This window comes from Austrofundulus limnaeus, unplaced genomic scaffold (genome assembly GCF_001266775.1).
Source record: "Austrofundulus limnaeus strain Quisiro unplaced genomic scaffold, Austrofundulus_limnaeus-1.0 Scaffold65, whole genome shotgun sequence".
NCBI classification, from domain to species: domain Eukaryota; kingdom Metazoa; phylum Chordata; class Actinopteri; order Cyprinodontiformes; family Rivulidae; genus Austrofundulus; species Austrofundulus limnaeus.
This window is the reverse complement of record NW_013952467.1, coordinates 2,083,697-2,105,780: the sequence shown is the minus strand read 5'-3', so window position 1 is coordinate 2,105,780 and position 22,084 is coordinate 2,083,697. Positions and strand designations below refer to the sequence as shown.

At 40.5% G+C, this 22,084-nt stretch overlaps 1 protein-coding gene across 1 annotated transcript in view; it reads left to right on the top strand.

Moving 5' to 3' along the window:
• Nucleotides 1-22,084, top strand: part of cep112 (centrosomal protein 112) — a 124,085-nt gene that overhangs the window by 65,615 nt on the left and 36,386 nt on the right. Inside the window, exons 19-20 of the mRNA XM_014010148.1 lie at nt 2,038-2,220; nt 7,901-8,131. Of these exons, the coding sequence (XP_013865602.1) occupies nt 2,038-2,220; nt 7,901-8,131 (414 nt within the window). The remainder of the gene's footprint in view (nt 1-2,037; nt 2,221-7,900; nt 8,132-22,084) is intronic.

Sequence of the window (22,084 nt, the reverse complement as noted above, 5' to 3'; positions counted from 1 at the left end):
AATACCAGTATCGGTATCTGGACACCACTACCATAGAGATTGATGCCATAAGGCTTCAGAGGTCAAGTTAGTCCATTAAAAAAATGTAAACATTCCCTCAGAGGCAGGTTCGGTGATGCTGTAAGTCATTTAACACTTAAAGGAACTAAATTAGAATGGAGTCTAACTTTTAGACATGTAGATAAAGGTGCTCATCTATCAATACTCGGTGACACTCAAGTTAGCCTAGTCAAACCAACAATACGGGGGGGGGACTGTCTGCCTTTTTACAATTTTTTCCTCTCTTTCATGCCTTCCAGCCTTCCCTGCTGCGACCAGACAGKCCTCCTCTTCCCTCCTCCTCCATCCCAAAAATGTCAGATATCCCCCCTCAGCACTGAAAGAAGCCCATTACCTCATTATTTTTGCTTTAATTCATGCAGTACATTCACACTGTGTTCGAGGCACCAAACTGTGCTCTTAACTGACTCAGTCTTCCCTCATAATATCCACGCTGGTCCTTTTTAAAAACCGCAGCATCCTGCGCTGCATGTGCACCGTGTGATGTCATGGGCAGGCTTTTTGCTGGTTCTGCTTTTTCACCTACTTTATTTTTAAGTCTATGGGCTAAAATATATTTTAATCCATTTGTACATCCTATTGTCATCTCTTTTTAAAGACACTTGGCAAAACTATATGAAAGTTGTGGAGGAGTAAGTGTTTATTGTAGCCTTGTTCCTTCTTGCTTCCCGTAGCTAGCCCCTCATTCATCACCTGTTCTGAATAGCACGCGACATTAGCTGATAGCACCACAGACAGAGCCCACGTCGAGCACAGAGGCTGTCCAGCTCTGGCTCTGCGGCCGGCCAGGTTGGGTGCCGTCATGGACAATGTACAAGGATTAGCTTCAAAGCAGGGAGGCGAGCGGGCCCCAGGCTCCTGCTGTCCTTTCAAGGCTCAGGCTGGGTTTGTGCATTTGGAGGATGCGGGGGTCGTGTCCCCCCAACCCCACCCCCCACCGTCCACCATGAGAGAGTTTGAACAGAACGGAGCCTGGGAAAGGCTTGGGAGCTCGGCTGTGGGAGCTTTAGCGGCCAGACTCACCTCTCAGCAGGTGACTCTGCCCACAGCTGGGCGGGTGAACAGACTTGTTTCAGCTGACAGGATGATTAGGCCTTGACATTTTGGAGCGTTTTTGTCCCATTAGAAGTGTTTTCTCTGTTCCTCTACTGTATTGTGATCTGTGGAGTTGTCCGACGTAAGTCTTCTGAGTCAATGTTTTCACAGAGCCTTCCTGTTGTAATATTTACACAGATCTTTACRAAACTTCGACTTTAGATTCAGGTCTTCAGCAGTGTAATCCCTAAAGATCGCAGCCTGCTAATCGCCTCACAAGCATTTTCTTTAGAACTTTGAAAGCGAGGAGGCTGATATTGATGTAAAGATTAATTCAGAGGCTCTAATAAAAGTAAAAAACTCTGTCGAAAAAATGTTAAACATCTCTTCAAAGTTGCTGCCCTCGCCTCCCTCTTAAGCTTGTTTTTTCTGATGAGGGTTATAATAATCGTCATATTCAGCGCTTAAGCCGATTTTCACATGCTGTCAGGCGCATAGCATGGGGCATTGGGTCGTTACTGCGACCAGATGGCTAACCCCTGCCAGCTTTCTTGCACAGCAGAAACTAGCTGCTCCTTTTAGACGCCGATCTCTGAATGGGCCAAGTATGAAGGGCGAGAATGGGACATTGAGGGCCAATCTGTARGTTTCGTCTGGCGGGGGAGCGGGGTGAGTAGGGGGAGCAAGGCAGGTGTAAACACTTTAGCTCGAGTCATCCCCCCGACAAATATCAGGAGGCGAAGAAACTTTCTAGGATTTGTTCCCACGTTCTTTCGAGATGTGGCAAACGAGTTGGGCGCATGGGCGTTCTGGTTGGTGGGGTGGGGGTGGATGGAACYGGACGAAGGAGGGATGTGGATGGACAAGTTGTCATGACGACAGGGTTTGCGCCGAGTGTGTGTTGGCTGATGGAGTCTCTTTTTCGCCCGCTTGTCCAATCAGATGGCTGAGCAGCGCGCGCAGCACGAGCAGGAGAGGACGCGGCTACAGCAGCAGCACAGCGCCGAAAAGGACAGCCTGGTCCAGGAGCACCAGCGGGAGGTGGACAGCCTGGAGAGACAGGCCGGGGCCACCCTGCTGCAGCACCAACAGCACCAACAGGAGTGGAGGAAGCGCGATGCCCAGGTAGGGGGTCTCGACACATCGACGCTCGCACATACACACAAGACCCTGACCCGCCGCGCTCCCGCGGACAACCATTTTGTGTTTCGCCCGTTGACGCTGTCCCCGGGTTTCAAAAGCACAGCAGGTTGAGACACTTTACTTACGAAGCCCACATCAACACCAGGTGTCGAATAACTTTAAAGGTTGTCGAGCGCTGAAGGCGACAATAGGGTGTTGTTCCATCTGTTTGAGTAAATGCGTTTGAAAATGATGCCACACATTGGTTTTCAAACACAAAGACTTCAAGAAACAAAAAAGTTTTATTCATCGCAACTTCTTCGTTAGTTTGATGCCTTTTAATTTCGTAATTTTAAGTTTTTTTTTAACCACAACAAACTTTTTGGAAATCAGAGTAAAGACCTAAAAATCATAAAACCACTGGAGTTCGTGTCAACCAGAAGTTAAAAAAACTAAGCTTTTGTTCCATTTCATTGTTTTTATTATTTTTATTTTCCTGTTTTCAACATCCGTTGAAGCGTCCTTCGCTGCTGGCAAAGTGGATTTTTTTTTCAGGGCATTGTCCTCTCACCGCAGGTAGTCAACTCCTTCTGGAAACCGCCGGTTATTCCCTGATAACAGCAGTTTTGTTCACAAAGAGTGCAAGAAATTTGGATCTAAATAATTGGATATCCCAGACTTTGAAGGGTTTTTCTGTCTTTATTGAACCAAAGCAGCAAGACTTCAGCCTAACTCTTCCACTGTGTCTTTGCCGCTCTCCAACCTGGGCTGGGCTGGAGCTCTGTGGGAAGCTATTTGACAAATCAGCCCCCAACTGAGGATGTGTTTGACTCTTTAGGCTTTCTGATGAAATGAAAATTGTCAGCATGCAGACTTCTTTTTTTTTCTCGCCCATTTGCTGTAGATAGACTCAGGCAAACATAAGTTTTTATTATGTATTTGTGGACAAAAAGCTCCCAATAAATGAGCATACACATGGTTTCACACCAGAAAAAATGGCAAAGAAAGTGCAGTTGGCGTAGAGAATTCGCATAAGAAGTGTACTGAGAACAGTTTATAACAGAAATACAAATGTCACACATAAGAGCAGTTATTAAATATAAAAGGCACAAAGTTGTCAAATTTTTCACTTTACTTTGTCCTAATTTTTGTTACTGTTTAAAATATAAAGTTCCTTGTAAAGTAGGAAATTTCCATGTTGTCAGAATACTCCCACTTTTACACTTCTGATTTTCCTACAAACTCACAGCGCATGTATTAAAGTCCTCTAAAGTGACACACTAATATATTTCTTTAGTGTTCAATTTGTTTTAAGCAATCCAGAATGTCTGTATAACTGGAAACTATAAAATATGTTTTTATGTTTCCGTCCCCCTGTGATGTGCCTTGATCTAGCATGTTTGGGGAGTGTCTTTCACGGCAAGTGAACGTGGCAGCTGCTGCTGTGTGATTTGCGTAGCTGCCGTCACCGCGGGACAGTTGTGCTAATAACGTGCCGTCCTACTCGTGTCAAAATGACGTGCAGTTTGACAAATCTCACAATCTGGGGGGTGGGTGACAGGAACAAAAAATAAACCTTCCCAAGCACTCAGTTTATATTCTTAGTTTCTATTTGCTTGTGCAGCATTTTAAACAGCATCCTGACGCCTGCCCTAGTGTCAGACGTTCTGAATTTCTGTTTCAGGCCTTGAAAAGATGGAGAATATAGTTGTTGGGATGTCAGTGAGTTTGACTTTCTATGCAAGATTGCTTCCTTGGAAGTTGGATGATAGTGGTGCTTTGCCTATTGATCTTTTTTGCATGCTTGCTTTGGGGAAAAAAGATCCTTAAATGTTGTGAAAAGAAGAGTTCAGTTTAATGTGTGCTAGCAGTATTGAGTATTTCAGCCATTTTTCTCATGTTGAGAGTCTAGTATTTCACTTCACCAGAAGGTCAGATAAGCAGTGATGTTATTGARTGGCAAGTCGAAGAACTGAACAGCCTTATTTTTTTTCCTGCTTCAGTCAGTAGGACAGTTACATCTGGAAGGTTTGCAAGGAAACAGTCACACACTCCTTTATTCCGAATTGTACCTACTCATCTCCTTGTTGCGGTGAGACACTAATAAACAGAGTTCCCGACTGCTGACTTGTGTTTGAGGAGAGCCGATGAGTCGTAGCAGCAGCTGCAGGGAAGAGCTAAAAAACCCACCCAGTTGTCTCTGTCCCACCAGAGTGTGTCATTCAATAAACCGTGTAGCTGTAACTCATTATAAAGGCTGCATCACCCTTCTGTTGAGAATTTGGGGCTTATACATCATTCACATGGTAATATGTCATTCCCTTTCATTTGTTTGTAGCTAAAATAAGACCTAAACGTTTGGGTTTTATGGGCCAGTTTATTACTGGGCTGCCAACTTTTCGGTTAAAGTCGCAATTCTTATCAGGTTATTTTTAGAAGATTAAGTAATGTCTTCACTGTTGTTAAAAATACCAAAACGTGAAGGGAAGTTTCAGGTGGTTCGTCGATGAAACCCTGCGATCTCGCTGGTGAAACGCCCGCAGCCAGTTGTGTGTTGTTCTGTCGGTTGATCAATGCCCCCCAGAGGACGAAGTCGTTTCTTCGATTGTTTCCAGCATCCACCACCTAAAATGGTGTGTGTGTGTGTGTGTGTGTGTGTTTGTTTGTGTCAACCTATTCCACATTTTCCACAATCCCAAAAATGTTGTTTTTTTTTAAGTTATCACAGTTTAGTAACATTTAACGAACAGATCGACAAACCCAGAAAAGTYTTTTTGAATATGTATTTATATGTCTGCTTTTGGTCATACAATGTTATATTTTGTGGCAACAGTTTATTAATTAATTTGAGGTTTTGTTTTTGTGAATCTCAGAAACCTTTCATTTATGTTTTTTTTTTTTTTTTCCAGCTGTTCTTCCTCAAAACTCATTTTATGGCTATGACTTTCCTGCGTAATTATTTCTTTTCTAATGGAACGTACGCACCATCTGGACTTCAAACAGCATGGGAGATTGTGAAAGCTTTGTGAGTTTTTTTTTTCCCCCTGAGTCTTGGTGGACTAAATTATGATGCTGTCAGTTTTTCAAAGTCTTACAATCTCTAGTACATGAATAAACTCAGTCAAATGAAAAGGGCAATGACAGACTAAAGTCAAAGCTGGCATTAAAAGGACAAAACAGACTTGAATTGTCTTCATCGCTGCGGGTTGTCATCTCCTTTTGTTACCCAGTAACGAATAGMTTTTAAAGGTGTTTCTGATCAGATTAAGTTAAAATAGTTGCTGCTAGATTACTAAAACAATAACTTGGTGCTTTACATGTTTCGATGAAGTGAATTCTTTCTTTTAAAGACTTCGTTGCTTTTTGATTTTTGCGTCTTCATCAGCGAACGCTGATGTTCTGTGACGTGTTACAAAGCACACAGTTATTTATCGTGCACATACATCATCAGGCGCAGGATTTCAGCCAGATGCATGTTTATCTGTCTGACACACGAGGTTTAGTCACTGTAACTCTCACATGTGGCTCATTTGCACAGGCAGTTATGATGTGTTGTACATAATGAAAGGATTGCATACCATATTAAGCAACAACATTATTCTCTTTATGTCTAATGTTTACATGTCTGATGATAAGAATTTTAAAGTGTGATTCTTTGCTTCAAAACAAAAGCATATGTATTTTTGTTGCAAAGCCGTTTGCACAAAAGCTGGACTGTTTTGTGATAAAATATAAATAAATATGTGCAGAATATAAGAAAGCTTTATGTAATTTAACTTTGATTTTTTTTAAACTGAATGCATTATTTGTAGTGATTGGCGTTTCAGCTGAGTCTTTTTTGCCCAACATTTTATTTAAAAATCTTGTTTTTTTAAAGCAAAAACTGTCTAAATGGCTTGAAGCATTCTCTTTCATATTTTATAGATTTCTGTATCAATTCTAATGCCTCTCTTCTGGAAGATTATATTTTACTTCTTAAAAAGCCTTTTTTGGAAGAGAAGTTGATGTTAAAGACTCGAGGACTCACATCTAAGAGTTGCTTGCCCTTGATGGCGAAAGCGGAGCAGCGGAGCCATTAATGATGCGAGACGGGATTTATTTATCTCTGTTTTTATGTTGGTGCGCGTGCCACAAACTAGATCATGCATGTTTGCTTGCACGTGTGTGGGTCTGTCTGTTTGTGCCACTTTAGGCGAGACTATAACTCGTAGCCGCAGCATCTGTCTGTTTTTGTGACGCTCCTTTGAAGTCCCTTTTGATTCTCCCCAGTGCCCCTCTAAAAAGAGACTTCAGACACTTGCTGTGTGATTGCCTTTAACATGCTGTTGTCCTGGGATGCCCAGGCTTTTTGGAGCAGGCAGGAGGCAGAGCTCACAGTGGAAAGCAAAGTGTAAAAAAGAAAGGTAATGAGGATGTGCAATAACTGGGGAATACATGCAATACAGGTGAGGGTGTATGAAACACCCATCTACACGTCAAACAACAAACATGTTCCCCTTGGTATTCAAAACGGACCTTTTTCTTCATTTCTTCTTTCCAAAACAATATTTATTATTTCAGTTTTAGACAAAACTAWAAGCTTATTTTCCCTCTTGACATCTCCCAAACTCCCGAGTGTCCACGAAGTTGTACTTATTAGCATTTTCTACCATGTTTACTCTCACTGGCAGGACTATTAAAAGGCTCCTCAGAGAAAGCTACGATGTTAAAAGAGAGAGAAAATAAGACGGGTCAGGCCATCGCAAAGGCTACCACCCACATCCACACAGAACACAGCAGAAAGGCTTGAGTTTGTGAAAGTGGGACACATGTTGCACAAACAGATAAACGGCGGAGGCAGACCTTCGCACTGCATCTGATCGTCTCCTTTTGCTCAAAACCTTCCAGCAAAAATGTCTAAACGCTCTGAAAGTCTGCGCGCATGTTTTAAAGGGGCAATATTATGTGTTTCTCAGGCATATACTGTATTTAAATACTAAACCATAATAAAGTATCTATGTCACCTTTAGCTGTTATTAAAATGCTGTTTTTATGTTTAAAAAGAAAATAAACTTATCTTCTCATCACTTCCTCTTCTAAACGCCTTGAAWTTGTTGAAATTGGCCTCAGTCTCTTTAAGAACCACCTTCCGCTTCTGTCCCATCCATTTCAGTGCGGAGGAGGGGTCGCTCATGGGGGTGGGGGTCCTACAGCGTGCGCTATGATGCAGTTTACTTGGTATCTGAAAATACATTTCCTCAAAGGTATTTTTAATCTGAAAAGAGCTTCACTGAGTGAGAAGTGGTGTTAAGAGAAGCAGATAGTTTAAGTTTCACTTTCACTCGTTTGCTTTGTTACTGCATGGGCGGGGTGTGTGGGGTAGGGAGGTGTGCTCCGTGATGAGGAAGCTCGCCTTGGAGACACAGCCCAGAGGTGTTTCTGGTCCCCACCTGTCGTTTTGCTCCTCAGCATGGCTGCCTAAAAACGCTGCAGGATTTCTCAGACCTGCCTGAATGAGTCAAAGCATGGCTTTGGGCATGTTTTTTTATGAGAGTATAACATTACAACATGATATAAAACTCAAAAAAGTTGATTTTACATGATATTGCCCCTTTAAAATAAAAGCCATCGCTGATTTGATGTTATAAAATCACTYGCATCTATGTCCCTAATCTTCTTCCCCCCAACTTTCTGTATCGTCCAGAGTATTTCAGATTTGGAGGCCCAGGTGTCGAGCCTACACGAGGAGCTCCAGCAGGCTCACGCCCAGCAGAAACTGAGGCTGGCTGAAATGGCAGTGCTTCAGGAGGAAGAGAGGCAAAGAGCCATGCTGGACAAAGAGGCATCCCTGGACCGACTCCGCTCGGACATGGAGCGAATTATCAACGACCTCAAGAGAAGCCATCTCCTAGAGACGGATTCCTCCCGTGAGAAGGTTAGTAGAAAGTGTGAGGGAAAATAAGCTGTTGTAAGTTATTATTATCTGTGAGGACGAACACTGGTTTATTTTATTGGTTCACAGCTGGTGAAGAATTCTTGGCTGACACAATCTGAGACTAATACCTGTGTCTTTAATTAGAAATAATCAAAAACAACTGTTTCATTTAACCCGAGAAATCAACGAGAGCAGCAAAGTAGCTGTTGATAAAGGTTCTTAAAAGCCCTGGATCCAAAAAAACATTGCCACAAAGCATCTCTGTCAGCCATGCTAATTATAGAGACGTTGCTTTGCTGACTTGTTTTTATTTAGTTTGTAACTAATAGAGTAAGATGACATTAATCAAGGTTGTTTTGACAAGATTTCTGTTCTCAAAGTTGTGTTTTTAAAATTAAAAAAAATAAAATTACATAGAGCAACAGCCGTTAACACAAGATCTACCATAAACAACCCAAGACGTGGTTCAAAGAGACAGAATGGAATAAAAAATAAACACAAACAAGTGGCACATATGTAGGTGGGAAATTTATGTCAATCAACGTTAATGTGAGTGAAATATTAGAAAACGAAACAAAACAAGGGGCAGCTGCCTTCTCTTTGCTGCAAGGTTTAAATCAACAGAGCAGAAACTTCGTGACCCAGGATCGCCACAGATTTATCTCAGAATGGATTTTCTAACAGACAAATGTTTGTAATTTAGATATCAGAAATGTTCCCATGTTCTGCTTTTTGCTCCTTTCACATAAATCATTCTGAGTTTCATTCTATAGATTCTTGTTTGAGGGTGAAAACATCTGTTCTGTGAAGTTTTTGCTCATCCTTCTTACATGTTTCCTGCATTCAGCCAGAATATTTATCCATATGTGCTTTTTAAAGTCTGTTTTTAAGTCATAGCAGTTGCGTACTGGAAGATTCACCCATTCAAAAGTTTAATTTATACAATTATTAGGTCTGTTTTTTTACTTTAGGGTGTATTTGTAGCTGTAAATAATAACTTTTTTATTTATATACTTGACTTTTTGTTCCTGCCTGCAAAAACTGTTTTGCAAATTGCTCCATAGATTTAGCCTTAGATTTACAAACTGTGCTCCAAAAACACCCAATAGCACATGCAAGAACAGGAAGTTGTCATTCTCAGTCATATATAAACATAATCTCCACAACAAATGCATGCATAGCAATTACAAAACTATAGTAAACAATGCAATGTATTCATTGATAATAGTACTTTGGAGTCATGTTTTATTTTTTCGACTAGAACTAAAGAAGACATCAAATTAGACAATAAATGCATGAAGAGAAATTAGGTTTGCACTAAACTTTTTTTTAAATAAATTACACAGCATAACCAGAGTAGTTGCCCCCTCCTGGTCAAAAAGCATAATGCAGGTGTAAAGCTCTTGGTAATGGGCTTTGTTTTTCAGACCTGAGTCCATTCTTTAAGTATTTATATTCAGTCCTAATTTTGGCTCATTACTAAAKCAACCTCTAAAAGAAATCCTCTAGTTTTTTTTTTTGTTTGTTTTTTTAGCAAAACCAATCGGTGTTTGCATTTTTTGCAGTCCTGGCAAGCCAGAAATAAAAGGGCTTTATATCTTCAGTAGTTCATCATTTTTCTGTTTTTTTGTTTCTTTGTACTTTTAGCCCCCTTTTACCACCTTACTAACTGGGCCCATCATTGTGCAATCACCGGTAATCTTTAGCCAGTTTAGCAGGAAGCTGACCTAAGGTGGTGTTGATCAGAAACTTATCCCTCAGTAGGACCCATCAAAGAGGGGAGTTTTCATTAGGCACCATACCACGGCAGCTGCACAGCATTAGCCCTGGAATGCAGGGACCTCCAAAGCACCCATGCACCATTTTGGCTCCATATGGCTCACAGAACCAGGGTTACTGCAGCGAGAGAATCTGACAGGGGAAAAAAACTGTCTTTAATACTGGGTAATCCATATTTGGAAGAATTTACTTGTTTGTTATTTCCTCTTCTGGGTATGTGAATCTGCTGACAGATATTTTATCTTTTCGACACACTTTAGTTCTTTTTTTCTCTCTTGCACCTTCTGTATGAAATGAAAAATGACCCCCAGTTGTTTGGCCATCTGAGATAGATTCAAAGCATTGAGGCAGTATGTTGAACTCAGACAGATACTATCTGCAGTGTGCTAGTTTCACTTTTTAGAAGAAAATTTAATGATTTTTTTCCCCCATCCTTTTCTGTCAGCTGAAAGTGCATGCTTCTTTAAAAAAAAAAACTCACCAAAGGTTTATCATCTTATTTTTCTCTGCCTTTGTTGTACTTTCTAATCTGTCTCCAAGTTTGACTTCAAATGAAGCAAAGAAAACTTTCACTTTGTCGTTGCACTTTTTTTTTTCCCACCCATGGGACTGAAGTCAGTCGGGCCTCAGATCCATATTGACTCGTTCGCCCTGTTTTGTAAGCTAAAAATTTCTCAATCTTTTGATGCCAACAGAAATGCTGTCCTGTGCAGTCCACCCTGCTCTTGGAAGAAGAGGCACAGTTGCTTTTTCCTTTTTTTTTTTTTTTTGAACACATCTCCCAGATTCTGGTTGAAAAAAAAAAGGCTAGAGAAATCCATTAAATCCATGAATGGATTCTCATCAAAGACTTGTAAGTTTAAGAGAAAGACAGAGGAGAGAAGGGGATGCTTGGATGTTTTTGGTGGATGTTATTGGGAGTATACTGTCAAAGCTTTTGGAATAAAAATAATGAGAAACAGAAGAAGAAAAAAATCAGAGGAAATAAGACTAGACTGTGAGATAGTCTCACACATTTCATCTGCTCCAAAAAAGAAAGGGGATGGGGGGGTGGGGGGGGGGGGACTGATGGATGCAGGCTCAGGAAAAGTTGTGCGTGTGTGAGTCTGGATGCATTTGAAGTTTATCTTTGTCAGTGTGTCTCTGTGTGTGCGTGTGTTCACGGGTGAGAATGAGCGCATACAACCTCAGACCTCTCAATCTCCATTCTGCAATGAGGGGACTGCGAGGCTGCCTCTGTGCCTGATAAAAATGCCTCATCTCTTGGCTCCACTGAGCAAGAATCCTGCCTCTCGCTCGCACCGGCTCCTTATCTGACTCTTTTTTTTCTTCTGCTGCACACCTTCACCCTTCATCTCTATGTCTTTTCCCTCATCCTCACCTCCCCCCTTAAAGCTCAGAACATCAAAACTGGCTGTAAAAAGTAACCAGAAGTCTGAGCTAGGCAGTTTGGAAGCACTATTTCTTATCATAAATAAATGTATATATTCAAGATTCAAGCTCTATAAACGCAGTTGATATTTGCAACAAGCACCTGGTTGAAGGCAAAGTTTTTAAAACTTTTTTTTGACTTTTTAATCTATGAAAACAACGTCACAGCTCCGTGCTTTTTAGTACCAGAAACTTGAGATAATGCAGGACAAAAGATCAAGAGGTCTCAGGTTTAAGGAAATGAATAACGTCTGGAATCTTGGATTCGTATTTARTCTTAGTCTGGAGAGCACGTCTCTTTGAACCGCCTGAAGAGATTAGACGCACAAGTTTTGTCTGATATGTTTGTGGGCACGTAACAGAGAAAAGCACATTGCACAAATATTGCATAATTCCATAAAAAGAACCTCTGTTTTTTATGAGTTTTTAATTGCTGATGTAAATAGTACTTGTGCATTGCGGAATGCACGTACAGAGAGACAGGAACTATGAAGCTCTCACTTTCTGATTATTCCTCAAATAGTAAATACAAATATTTGTACAACGGAGCTTTTGTGCCTTCTACTTACTTAACAAAACGTTGCCTTTTGTCACAAAAACAAACAAAGTTGTCAAAATCACTTAGAAAATATGTGATGGCCAATAAGAAAGCAGCTTTTTGTTTGGATGGTCAGTGGTTAGGTTTGCTTTATTTGTTTAAAGTTTTTGAAAATGCATTTAACCCTTTATATATTTGAAACACTACCTGAAAAATACTCTAAATATCCTTGATTCATAATTACATGTTGTGCATGTAATGAGTTTAATCGAGGATTCAAGGAGTTATTGTTGTCAGTGCACGTGAGTGCATGAGGAACGAAAGATAATGATGAGGTCCCAGTTGTCAGCAAAAACATAATAAGCAATGACGATAAAAAAGAAAAACACAATTAAAGAAAAAATGTGTCACACATGGAGTGTGTGGCAACATAAAAAACGTGCACATTCTGCCCTAGTAATTGTTTCTAAAATAAATTTTGAAAACATATCTTGAGATTGTCCGTGATTAAAAAAAATGTAATCTATGCCCAGTACTAGTGTGTTCAATGAGTCTGTAGTGTTAGCAAAATATCTCATGAATCAAGTTTTTGTTCATTGACAGCTGATTTGCTTTTGGGATCAAACCCATCAAGATGACCGTGACATTACGAGATTGTTTCTAATTCCATCATTTGATGATCTTAGTCTAAAATCCTAGCTGTTTGCATTCTTTCATAAAAATGCTAGACCTTCCATTTTAGTTTGTTTTCTTCAGATAATTTATGACGTTACATCCTTTATCTGCAGTATAATCTTTCTCTGATGTATATATGCATCTACATTGGCATGGATACTTTGAAATGTTTACAACTTTAAAGAGATTCGACACGGTTTGATATCTGCTGGTTCTGTCGTCACCATGGTTTTACTGCAAACAACTTCCTGTAAACAGAACAAAGCAACAAAATTCCAACTGATCAAATGTGCGTTTGGATCAACTTTTGCTCATAAATATTGAGAATGTGCAGCCTTTCTTTGCATCTCCATTTTGTTGACATGGATTGTAATTTATATTTTCATATTCTAAAAAAAACCTGGTTTGAGTAAAGGAGAAAAACATTTGAACTCTAAAAAAAAAAGCTGGAGGAATGGATTGCCACAGACGTTTGGCTCATCCATTCGGGTACAGACTTTGAAACTTGTTTGGCCCAAGAAAACCATCTGTTTATGACTTTTGTTTGTTGTGCTTTGCACAAAACTTCCAAGGCTGTCTTTTTATGAGACATGAAATCCTTTACACGATTCTCCAAATGTGAACACAGGAATCCCTGACCTTTGTTTAATGTGGTTTGATAGATTGGATCTTAATGTTCTTTCAACATGTTGCATTCCTATTCATATTTCAACCCGCCAGTTGTGATCAGACCACCCAGGACGGTTTGTGATAAACGTGGAGACGGATGGTGAATAATTCTTATACTATGACATATCATGACTGTATACTATGACAGTATCAGTACTTTTTTTGTTTTTTACTTACAGGAAATGTCCTCGAGATGTGGCTCTATCAATAAAAATCTTTAATGAGAAATAAAATGCTTACATGCAAGTTTAAAAATGAGCATTCATTTTTGAAGTTATGGGTAGTTTAATGCATTCATGTGATACAAGGTTTACTATTAATGTTACAAAATAGTGATGTGACGTTCACGAACAATACAAATCTTTTGAATGGCTCTTTACAACGAACAATAGGAGCCGAGTCACGGACAGTAACGAGCCATTTGTAGTTTTATTTCTTTTATTCCTTATATAATCTTTATTTTTTCATCCGTATATTGCTCCCGCTTTGCTTTTTCACAGAAAACAGGCAAAGCGGTGGAGTACAGAAGCTCACGGGAAAGGGGGAGGGGGGTTGCTGCTCAATGAAAACACATGGTTCCACCCATGTAACGTGATGATGTCATCACGTCGCCGTACGTGATGACGTTTTTCCCTACGTGATGACGTAACTCGTTCAAAATCGAATGGCTCATTTGAACAGCTCTATGAAACAAACGACTCCCCAAGATCTGGATTCCTTCAAAGAGTCATTTATCCCATCTCTAGTAAAAAAACAAATCATCAATCAAATATATTCTCTTTTCCTCTGAGTTTTCAGTCAGCTTATTATATTCACAAAAATGTCGGTCAGTCAGTTTTACAGGTATTGTCCTAAAACTTGTTATGGTCATATCTGAGACTCATTCCCTGTATGTACACATGTGGACAAAATTGTTGGTACCCCTCGTTTAATGAAAGAAAAACCCACAATGATCACAGAAATAACTAGAATCCGACAAAAGTAATAATAAATAAAAATTCAGTGAATATAAAAATTCTATGAGTAGGAGGCGTGCATGGCGGTGGCGGTGAGTTAAGACACAGCAACCACTCCGGTCCATAAAATGGTGTCTTTTGTGTTTGTTTGTTTGTTTAGTTGTTTTTTTGCAACTTTTTAATCTATTTTGTAGAACCAAAACACATTGTATACCAATGCACACATTCTATCACCACCAGTTTCTGCTACAGTGGAGGAACCAAACAACAAAGCCTCCAGATGGAGTTCTGCAAACGCTACACGAGCTCAGACTGCCACGGCGTCAAGTGAGGCAGGAGGCCTGCATAGGTCTCACCACAAGCGGTGTGAGTGGAAGAGATAAAAGAGCTGGGATTCGTGCAAGGCTAAAAGCTAATCTTAACTGCCCGGTTATTCTTTTACTATTCTTGGCAAATGTCCGCTCCATAGACAATAAATTGGACTACATTCAACTCCAGCGAATTACCCAGCGTGAGTACAGAGACTGCTTTGTCTTAGTGTTCGTGGAATCGTGACTTAATGATAACATCCCAGACAGCYCCATTCAGCTAGAGGGGCTAACTGCATTCAGAGTGGACAGGAGTGCAGCCATTATGAGTGCAGCACTGTTCGGAAAAACTTWCGGAGGAGACGTGTGTGTCTACATCAACATAGAATGGTGTAGTAATAGTGTGGTTGTTGCTAAGCACTGCTCTCCGCTGATGGAGTTTATGATGGTCAAATGTAGACATTTTTATTTAACAAGTGAATTTTCCACTGTGTTAAAGGGATCCATGATTAGTTGTAACATTAGACTTTATTTGATAAACATATATTTTAACTGTAAAATAAAGAATGTAAAAATACTGTAGGCTGTTTAGTTTTGTAAATTTTTAAAAATATATTTTAACACGGACGGAGCCATTTTATTTACACACAAAGCATTCTGGGTAAATGATGATGTGGATAGGTCCTCGGTGTGAGCGAGCTATATCCACCCTGAAGGTTAATCTTGGACAATATCTGACGATTGACTCTTTTAAATGAAACCAGAGAGCGTTGACAGAGAGGAGAAGGTAGAAATGACTCAGCCTGTAACTGAAAATATAGATGGAGGACAACAGAGCTGCTTCATAGAAGAAGAACCCCAGCTTAGCCTGTTAGCTTTAGCGTTAGCCCCGATGCTATCACCATGTATTAGCTCAGCGCTACACATTCTGCTCTCGTCACTGAGGTCCTCAATCCACATGACAGAGAGGAGAACGCAAAAATGACTCAGCCTGCAACTGAAAATATGGATGGAGGACCTCAGTTTAGCTTGTTTGTCGCGCTAGAGCTGAGCTAATACATATAAGGCAATATAGCATCAGCGCTAGCGCAAAGGCTAACAGGCTAAGCTTTGTGAAACAGTTTTAATTTAATTTGGGAGCCTTGTCAACATGGACTGGCGTCATTCACTTCCTTCGCTGCCATTGCTAAACTACAGGATAAAACGGCGCAGAAAGTCGATGTCATCTTTCACGACTCCTCCTTCTGTTCMCTGATTGACCCGGTTGAAATTCTACRAGAGAAATCCTTGTCTATGAGAGAAATCCCAGACGGAGCAATGAAGGGAAACTAAAATTGAGTGGAACTTTGTAGGAAAGCAAGGGCTAGYCTYGATTTGTGATGACATTTTTATTTTGTTTKGGAATTACGGTCTGTTACTAAGACAACAGACAGTCTCAGTTTGATAGAAGGACATAAATGCTGATGTTYAAAGAAAAGAAACGTGTTTGGTTATAAAATGGTTACAATTCATTTTGTTGCAAAACAAATAGAAAATAATAGTAATCGTGAATTTAAAATGGATAATTGAATCAATGCATGAGTGAATCATTACATTCCTAATGTATATAATATTTCAGTAAATTTGCCATACATTGGCCAATTCTAACCATTTAAGGGGTTTCATCAAACAAAAGCTACATTTTAGCCGTTYAATACATTTTGTTGTGAACTTGGAGGCTTGTGGAGTTACAATAACGAGCAATTCAGCCCAAAGTGTTGCAGTTCCACTTTATATAGACACCAACAGAAGCATTTAAATGCATACGTCTCCTTCAAGAATGATTATTACACTCGAGAGGAGATCAGAACAATGTTTTAGCTTGACCTGGATCATGACATCTTTTGTTCGAAGCAAGATTTWGCTTTTAGTTGCGGTTTTGTACATTTTATTTTGGTTTGGATCAAGCTGAAAAGCTTGTAAGTTGAGACCACATTAGTTAGTTATAAAAGTGCTCTGAAACTTTGTGAACTGGCACACAAATATCTAAAACTACACCGAACGTGTTTACTGATGTCTTTTTTCCACAATTAAGATACTTTTTTTAAAGTTGCTGTAGTAATTGATTCAGCTTTGATCCTGACCTCCTAAGACATTTACTGCTTCAGCCAGAAGATGGTGGTGCAAGGTTGTTGTCGCTGTTGTCGTCATAGGTATGCCTTTGCTTCTTTTCTCTCTCTGTCTCTCTCTCTCTCTCTCTCTCTCTCTCTCTCTCTCTCCCACCACAGCTGATTTATTAGTTTGGTCCTCTGCCATTTGGAGATACACCAAATCATTTTATTCCGTCGGTCATGGATTAGGCGAGGAAGAGGGAAAAACACTAGCTGGGGGATGATCAAAGAGAGCTCCACATTCACCTCACATTGACAAAGCAACTGCAAGACAATGAGACGAGGGGAGGCAACGTGAGGATTCTGAATTTAGAGGCAAAAGAAACTTAAGAGTGTTTGTTTATTTGTTGCAAGGCGTTCAGATTATTAGATCTACGCGTCTAAATCTGGGTTTGCCTGCCGTTCTGCGGCCGCTCACTGAAAGATTCTGGTACAAACCCATGTTGTGTATGTTTGTACACGTACGCAAACTCAGACACATGCAAGCCTATTCATCTCCTCAGCGCACCATAAGGCCCGACGGCACAGAGAGAGAGAGAGAGAGAGAGAGAGAGAGAGAGAGTGAGTCACCCAACAGATGAAAGAGTCAAAGGCTCTGCTGTCCCAAAAAAAAAAAACATCACACAGCTCCCATGCTCACTTTTTGAAGTCATCCAAGAGGAGGGAGGGAAGCGACACACTTTCTCAATCGCATTAAGACATGGCGTCAGGCAGCTCCCATCTTGTTGCACGCTACAGATTACACTTTTTTTAAAGTAGAGTTTAAGTGGGACATGATGATATTGGGGTGTTCTTTTTTTTAATGGAGGGAGATGAGTTATGAAATCATCTGAAAATCGTCCTGCATCCGAACATCTGGAACATTTCTGATCAAAGCAGGGATGGAGATATAAATGGAAAGGCACTGGGATCTGCTTAGACTGAGAACAACTATTTGGATCAAAATACTATATATGCATTAAGAAAACCGCCGTTAAAGCGCCTCTTTTTTTTTTATTAACGTCTCAGCAGCTCATGGAGTGAGCATGTAAAGCCCAAAGCAAACTGTCACCCCTGACCTTCTGATGTAGGTTACATGTTAAGCTGTTTTACACTGATGCTAATGGATGTAATTGGTTTTCTGATACTGAGAAGGGCCTGTGTATAATTACTCAACATTGGGAATGTTGTGAGCCTGTTTAATGTATGTTTATCCGTGCGTGCCTGCTTATGAGTGAGCCCATGATGCATTATTTCTGTACTTTGTGTTGATGCAACGCTGACGCTGAGCAGRGTGGATGAAGAGAATCACTACTGACAGCCATTGATGGCAAACTGTGAAATGGAAATAAAGCCTCTTGTCATTACAGCTCCAACTCTCTCTCTCTTTCTCTCTCTCTCCCTCACGCACGCACACACACACACACACTAGAAGACACATGGGCAAGACAGCTATGATTACAGACAAATGAACAAATAACATCTCCCAGCTCTCCCTCGCAAGCAGATTGTACTCAAATTGTTACGAGAGACATGCGTGGTGAACAGAGAGTCATTTTCGCTGCTTACAAACACAGCTGCRGCTGAAATCGAGAGCTTTGTTGAAGCAACTAAATAAGCTTCTCTTTTGAATCAGGATTTCTTTTTTGTTCGTTTTTTGTTTTTGTTTTTAAGAAGTGAACCCCACAAATCAGCTCCCTAGTGTCAAACATGGAGCTTGTTGCATGTGGTACAAAACCTAACAGCTACTGCGGCGTATCACTCCTGACACTTATTATTACAACATATCAGTTGGCTGTCACTTTGTGTTTTTGTATTTTTTTTCCCAAATATGAGAAGTTGTATCCCTGTGGCGGTAAATCTTCAGTCTTTAGTGTTGCTGCATCAAAACCGTATCAGTCTTTAGCAGCAAAAGATGATTGGACACATGTCTGAGACCTCCACCCAAATAATAACAGATGCTTTACAATTGTTGAAATAAAACTCAAAACACAAAACCAAAGCCTTGTCAAACAAATGCACAACAAATGCCAAAATAACGGGGAAAAAAATCATTAATTTGTATATATGTATTTAAACTGCATTTGTCTTTATGTAAAGACAATTGTGGGTTACAGTAAACAAAGTAATTGGTAAATGGACTGTACTTATACCACACCTTTCTATCCAACAAGGTTACTCAAAGTGCTTTACACTATAATCTGTGCCCTCATTTACTCATTCACACAGCGCTCTACAAGGTCTCTACAAAGCTAACATGTACAAATCATCCTATGGAGACTAATCAGTGCTAATCACATTCATACACTGATGGGACACACATCAAATGATGTGTGTGTTTCTCCCCCACTCTATCAAGAGAAAAAAAACAGTCTGGGATAGAAAACAATGACATGGTGTGAAGTGCCTCGTTTGGATTCAAAGAGACAGCCTCAAAACGAGTTGTTCTGAGGTGCACCTCAGAAAAGGGATGAAAGAGGGGCTTGTGGAGTTACAATAAGGAGAAATTGAGACCAAAGCATTGCATTTTATATAGACCCCTAATTAAATATTTAAATGTGAAAAAGGATTTAAAAGCATGCAGTGTCTCCTTTAAATGAATGTATTAGTAAATAAGAGGACGCAGTGATGAAAGCTCCAAATGTCACTTAGTGATTTACAAATATCTGTTAGCTGTTGTTCATGCTGTTTACAGTTCGTACCTGCATCTCACTGTGAGAAAACATTTCTCTCTCTCTCTTTGTCATCTTTGTGCCGGATGTGTTTGTGACAGAAGGTCATGTTTACATTGTGTAGTAAGGATAGAAAAAAGGGATCTTTTACAAGATTTTATAATTATAGTTTTCAGCCAGTGTTCTAGTTTCGTTCTTGTCTACCTTGTTTCTATCAATGAAACCAGAAGCTCTTTTATTCTCTAACTGACAGAAGTCAGCATGTGCTTTGGCACATCACTGAAGAATTCTTACCTGGATTTTTCCTCGTTTTAGCAACAAAAGCAGGACCATTCCTGGAATGCACACCTTTCAAGCCTCTTTCCAAACAGCTAAAGATCAAAGTCAGTCTGTTTGTCCGTTATCTGTGCTGGAGCAAATGTGTGACTTGTGTGTGTGTCTTTAAGCTTATGAGGGAAAGTTGTCACACTGCCTTCTGCCACTCCTGTCAGTTTTTATGTGTTGCCCTTTTGTCTGTCTCTGTGTGTTTATGTATGTACGTGTGTGTGTGTGTGTGTGTGTGCGTGCGTTTGGCCTGGTTCCCACTGCAGATTATTAATTAAGTTCTGGTAAGTGGTGCATGCTTTGCCTTCAGATCTGCTTCCACTCTCTTTAACACACTACGTACACAAAGTGTCTGTACACACACTCGCATACACACTTCAAAGCAGCTGCACTCCACACCGCTAGGATTAAGAGGCGATTGAAGAGCCTGATACAGTGCCTTCAGCACAAAAATGCCTTTGGCAGGGCACAGGTAGTCTCTTTGAAAACTCCTCCAAACTCACACAGACACATATGGCTGGGCTTTTAATTCAGCTCTGTTTCTCTGCCCCACGGTCCGGTGGGGCTTTGGTCCTCGTGCGTACTGTCCGTATCTTCATGTACTTCCAGCCATTTTTAAACGCGTGTTTAGACGGTCCGGCTCTATTATTTATGATGTTGTYTAATGCTTTCTGCTGAATCCCCCCGAGTGGCTGTAGGTAAAAGGAATAGGCTAGTAGCTGCTTCTTTATGTTTTTATGAAACATCTGAGCTTGTTTGCGTGTCAGTATGGCAGTATGCATCCATGAATTCATTAGCATGTGAACTCCAAGTCACATCCAGTACAGCAGCACACACCAATTACAGTGGTGGGGATGAAGCACCACTTCACTGTAAACATTCTTATTAAGCCACAGTTTTTTTTCCTCAACATATTCACTTTAAAAGAAATAATTATTAAAGAGATCCCTGATTAGTTGTAACATTAGACTTTATTTGATAAACACATATTTTAACTGTAAAATAAAGACCGTAAAAATACTGTAGGCTGTTTACTTTAGTAAATTTTTAAAAATATATTTTAACACGGAATGAGCCATTTTATTTACACACAAAACATTCTGGGTAAATGATGATGTGGATAGGTCCTCAGTGTGAGGCTGCTAGCGAGCTGTATCCACCCTGAAGGTTAATCTTGGACAATATCTGATGATCGACTCTTTTAAATGAAACCAGAGAGCGTTGACAGAGAGGAGAAGGTAGAAATGACTCAGCCTGTAACTGAAAAAATGGATGGAGGACAACAGAGCTGCTTCATGGAAGAAGAACCTCAGCTTAGCCTGTTAGTCTTTGCGCTAGCGCCGATGCTATATTGCCTTATATYTATTAGCTCGGCGCTAGCGCGACAAACAAGCTAAACTGAGGTCCTCCATCCATATTTTCAGTTGCAGACTGAGTCATTTTTGCGTTCCCCTCTCTGTCATGTGGATGGAGGACCTCAGTGATGAGAGGAGAATGTGTAACACTGAGCTAATACATATACAGGTATATGGTGATAGTCTGGGCTAACGCTAAAGCTAACAGGCTAAGCTGGGGTTCTTCTTCCATGAAGCAGCTCTGTTGTCCTCCYTCTGTATTTTCAGTTACAGGCTGAGTCATTTCTCCTCTCTGTCAACGCTCTCTGGTTTCATTTAAAAGAGTCAATCGTCAAATATTGTCTAAGATCAACCTTCAGGGTGGATATAGCTCGCTAGCAGCCTCGCACCGATGACCTGTCCACATCATCAATTACCCAGAATTCTTTGTGTGTAAATAAAATGGCCCTGTCCGTGTAATATATTTTTAAACGTTGTTTAAAAATTATAAAAACAAAACAGCCTACAATATTTTTGCAGTCTTTATTGTACAGTTAAAGTATATGTTTATCAAATAAAGTCTAATGTTACAACTAATCGAGGATCCCTTTAAAAGTATCTTTCTGTCAAGCTGTCTGTAGCTGTAGAAAAGACAAAGCAGCCCTGCAAAGTGTAAAAGAAGACAACATATGTGATTTACAGAGAGTAAGGACTCCATTTGCAGCCCTCTCCCATACGAAGTTCCTTTCCTCTTCTTTTCTACACCCTTCTTTGTCCTGCCTGCTCTCATCAGCTGCAATAGAGCCCCTAGGGACGAGCGGGCCGCCACTCAAAGAGCCCTGGCACAGGAAGACAGGTCCGTATCCGTGGTGACGGCTCTGTGTACGCGCGGTGACAGGTGTGTCCGTTCAGAGCGGACGGCGGTGTTTGTCAGGAAGTGTTTAGATTGGGTGCAGAGCCCAAAGGCAGCTCAGGTGTTGATAGCTAAGAAGGGGGTGCTGTGCGTTCAATGAAGCGGTGTTTGCTCGTGAGTTGTTTGTCTGTCAGAGGCTGTCAGGATATGAGTGTGTGTGTGTGTGTGTGTGTGTGTGTGTGTGTGTGTGTGTGTGTGTGTGTGTGTGTGTGTGTGTGTGTGTGT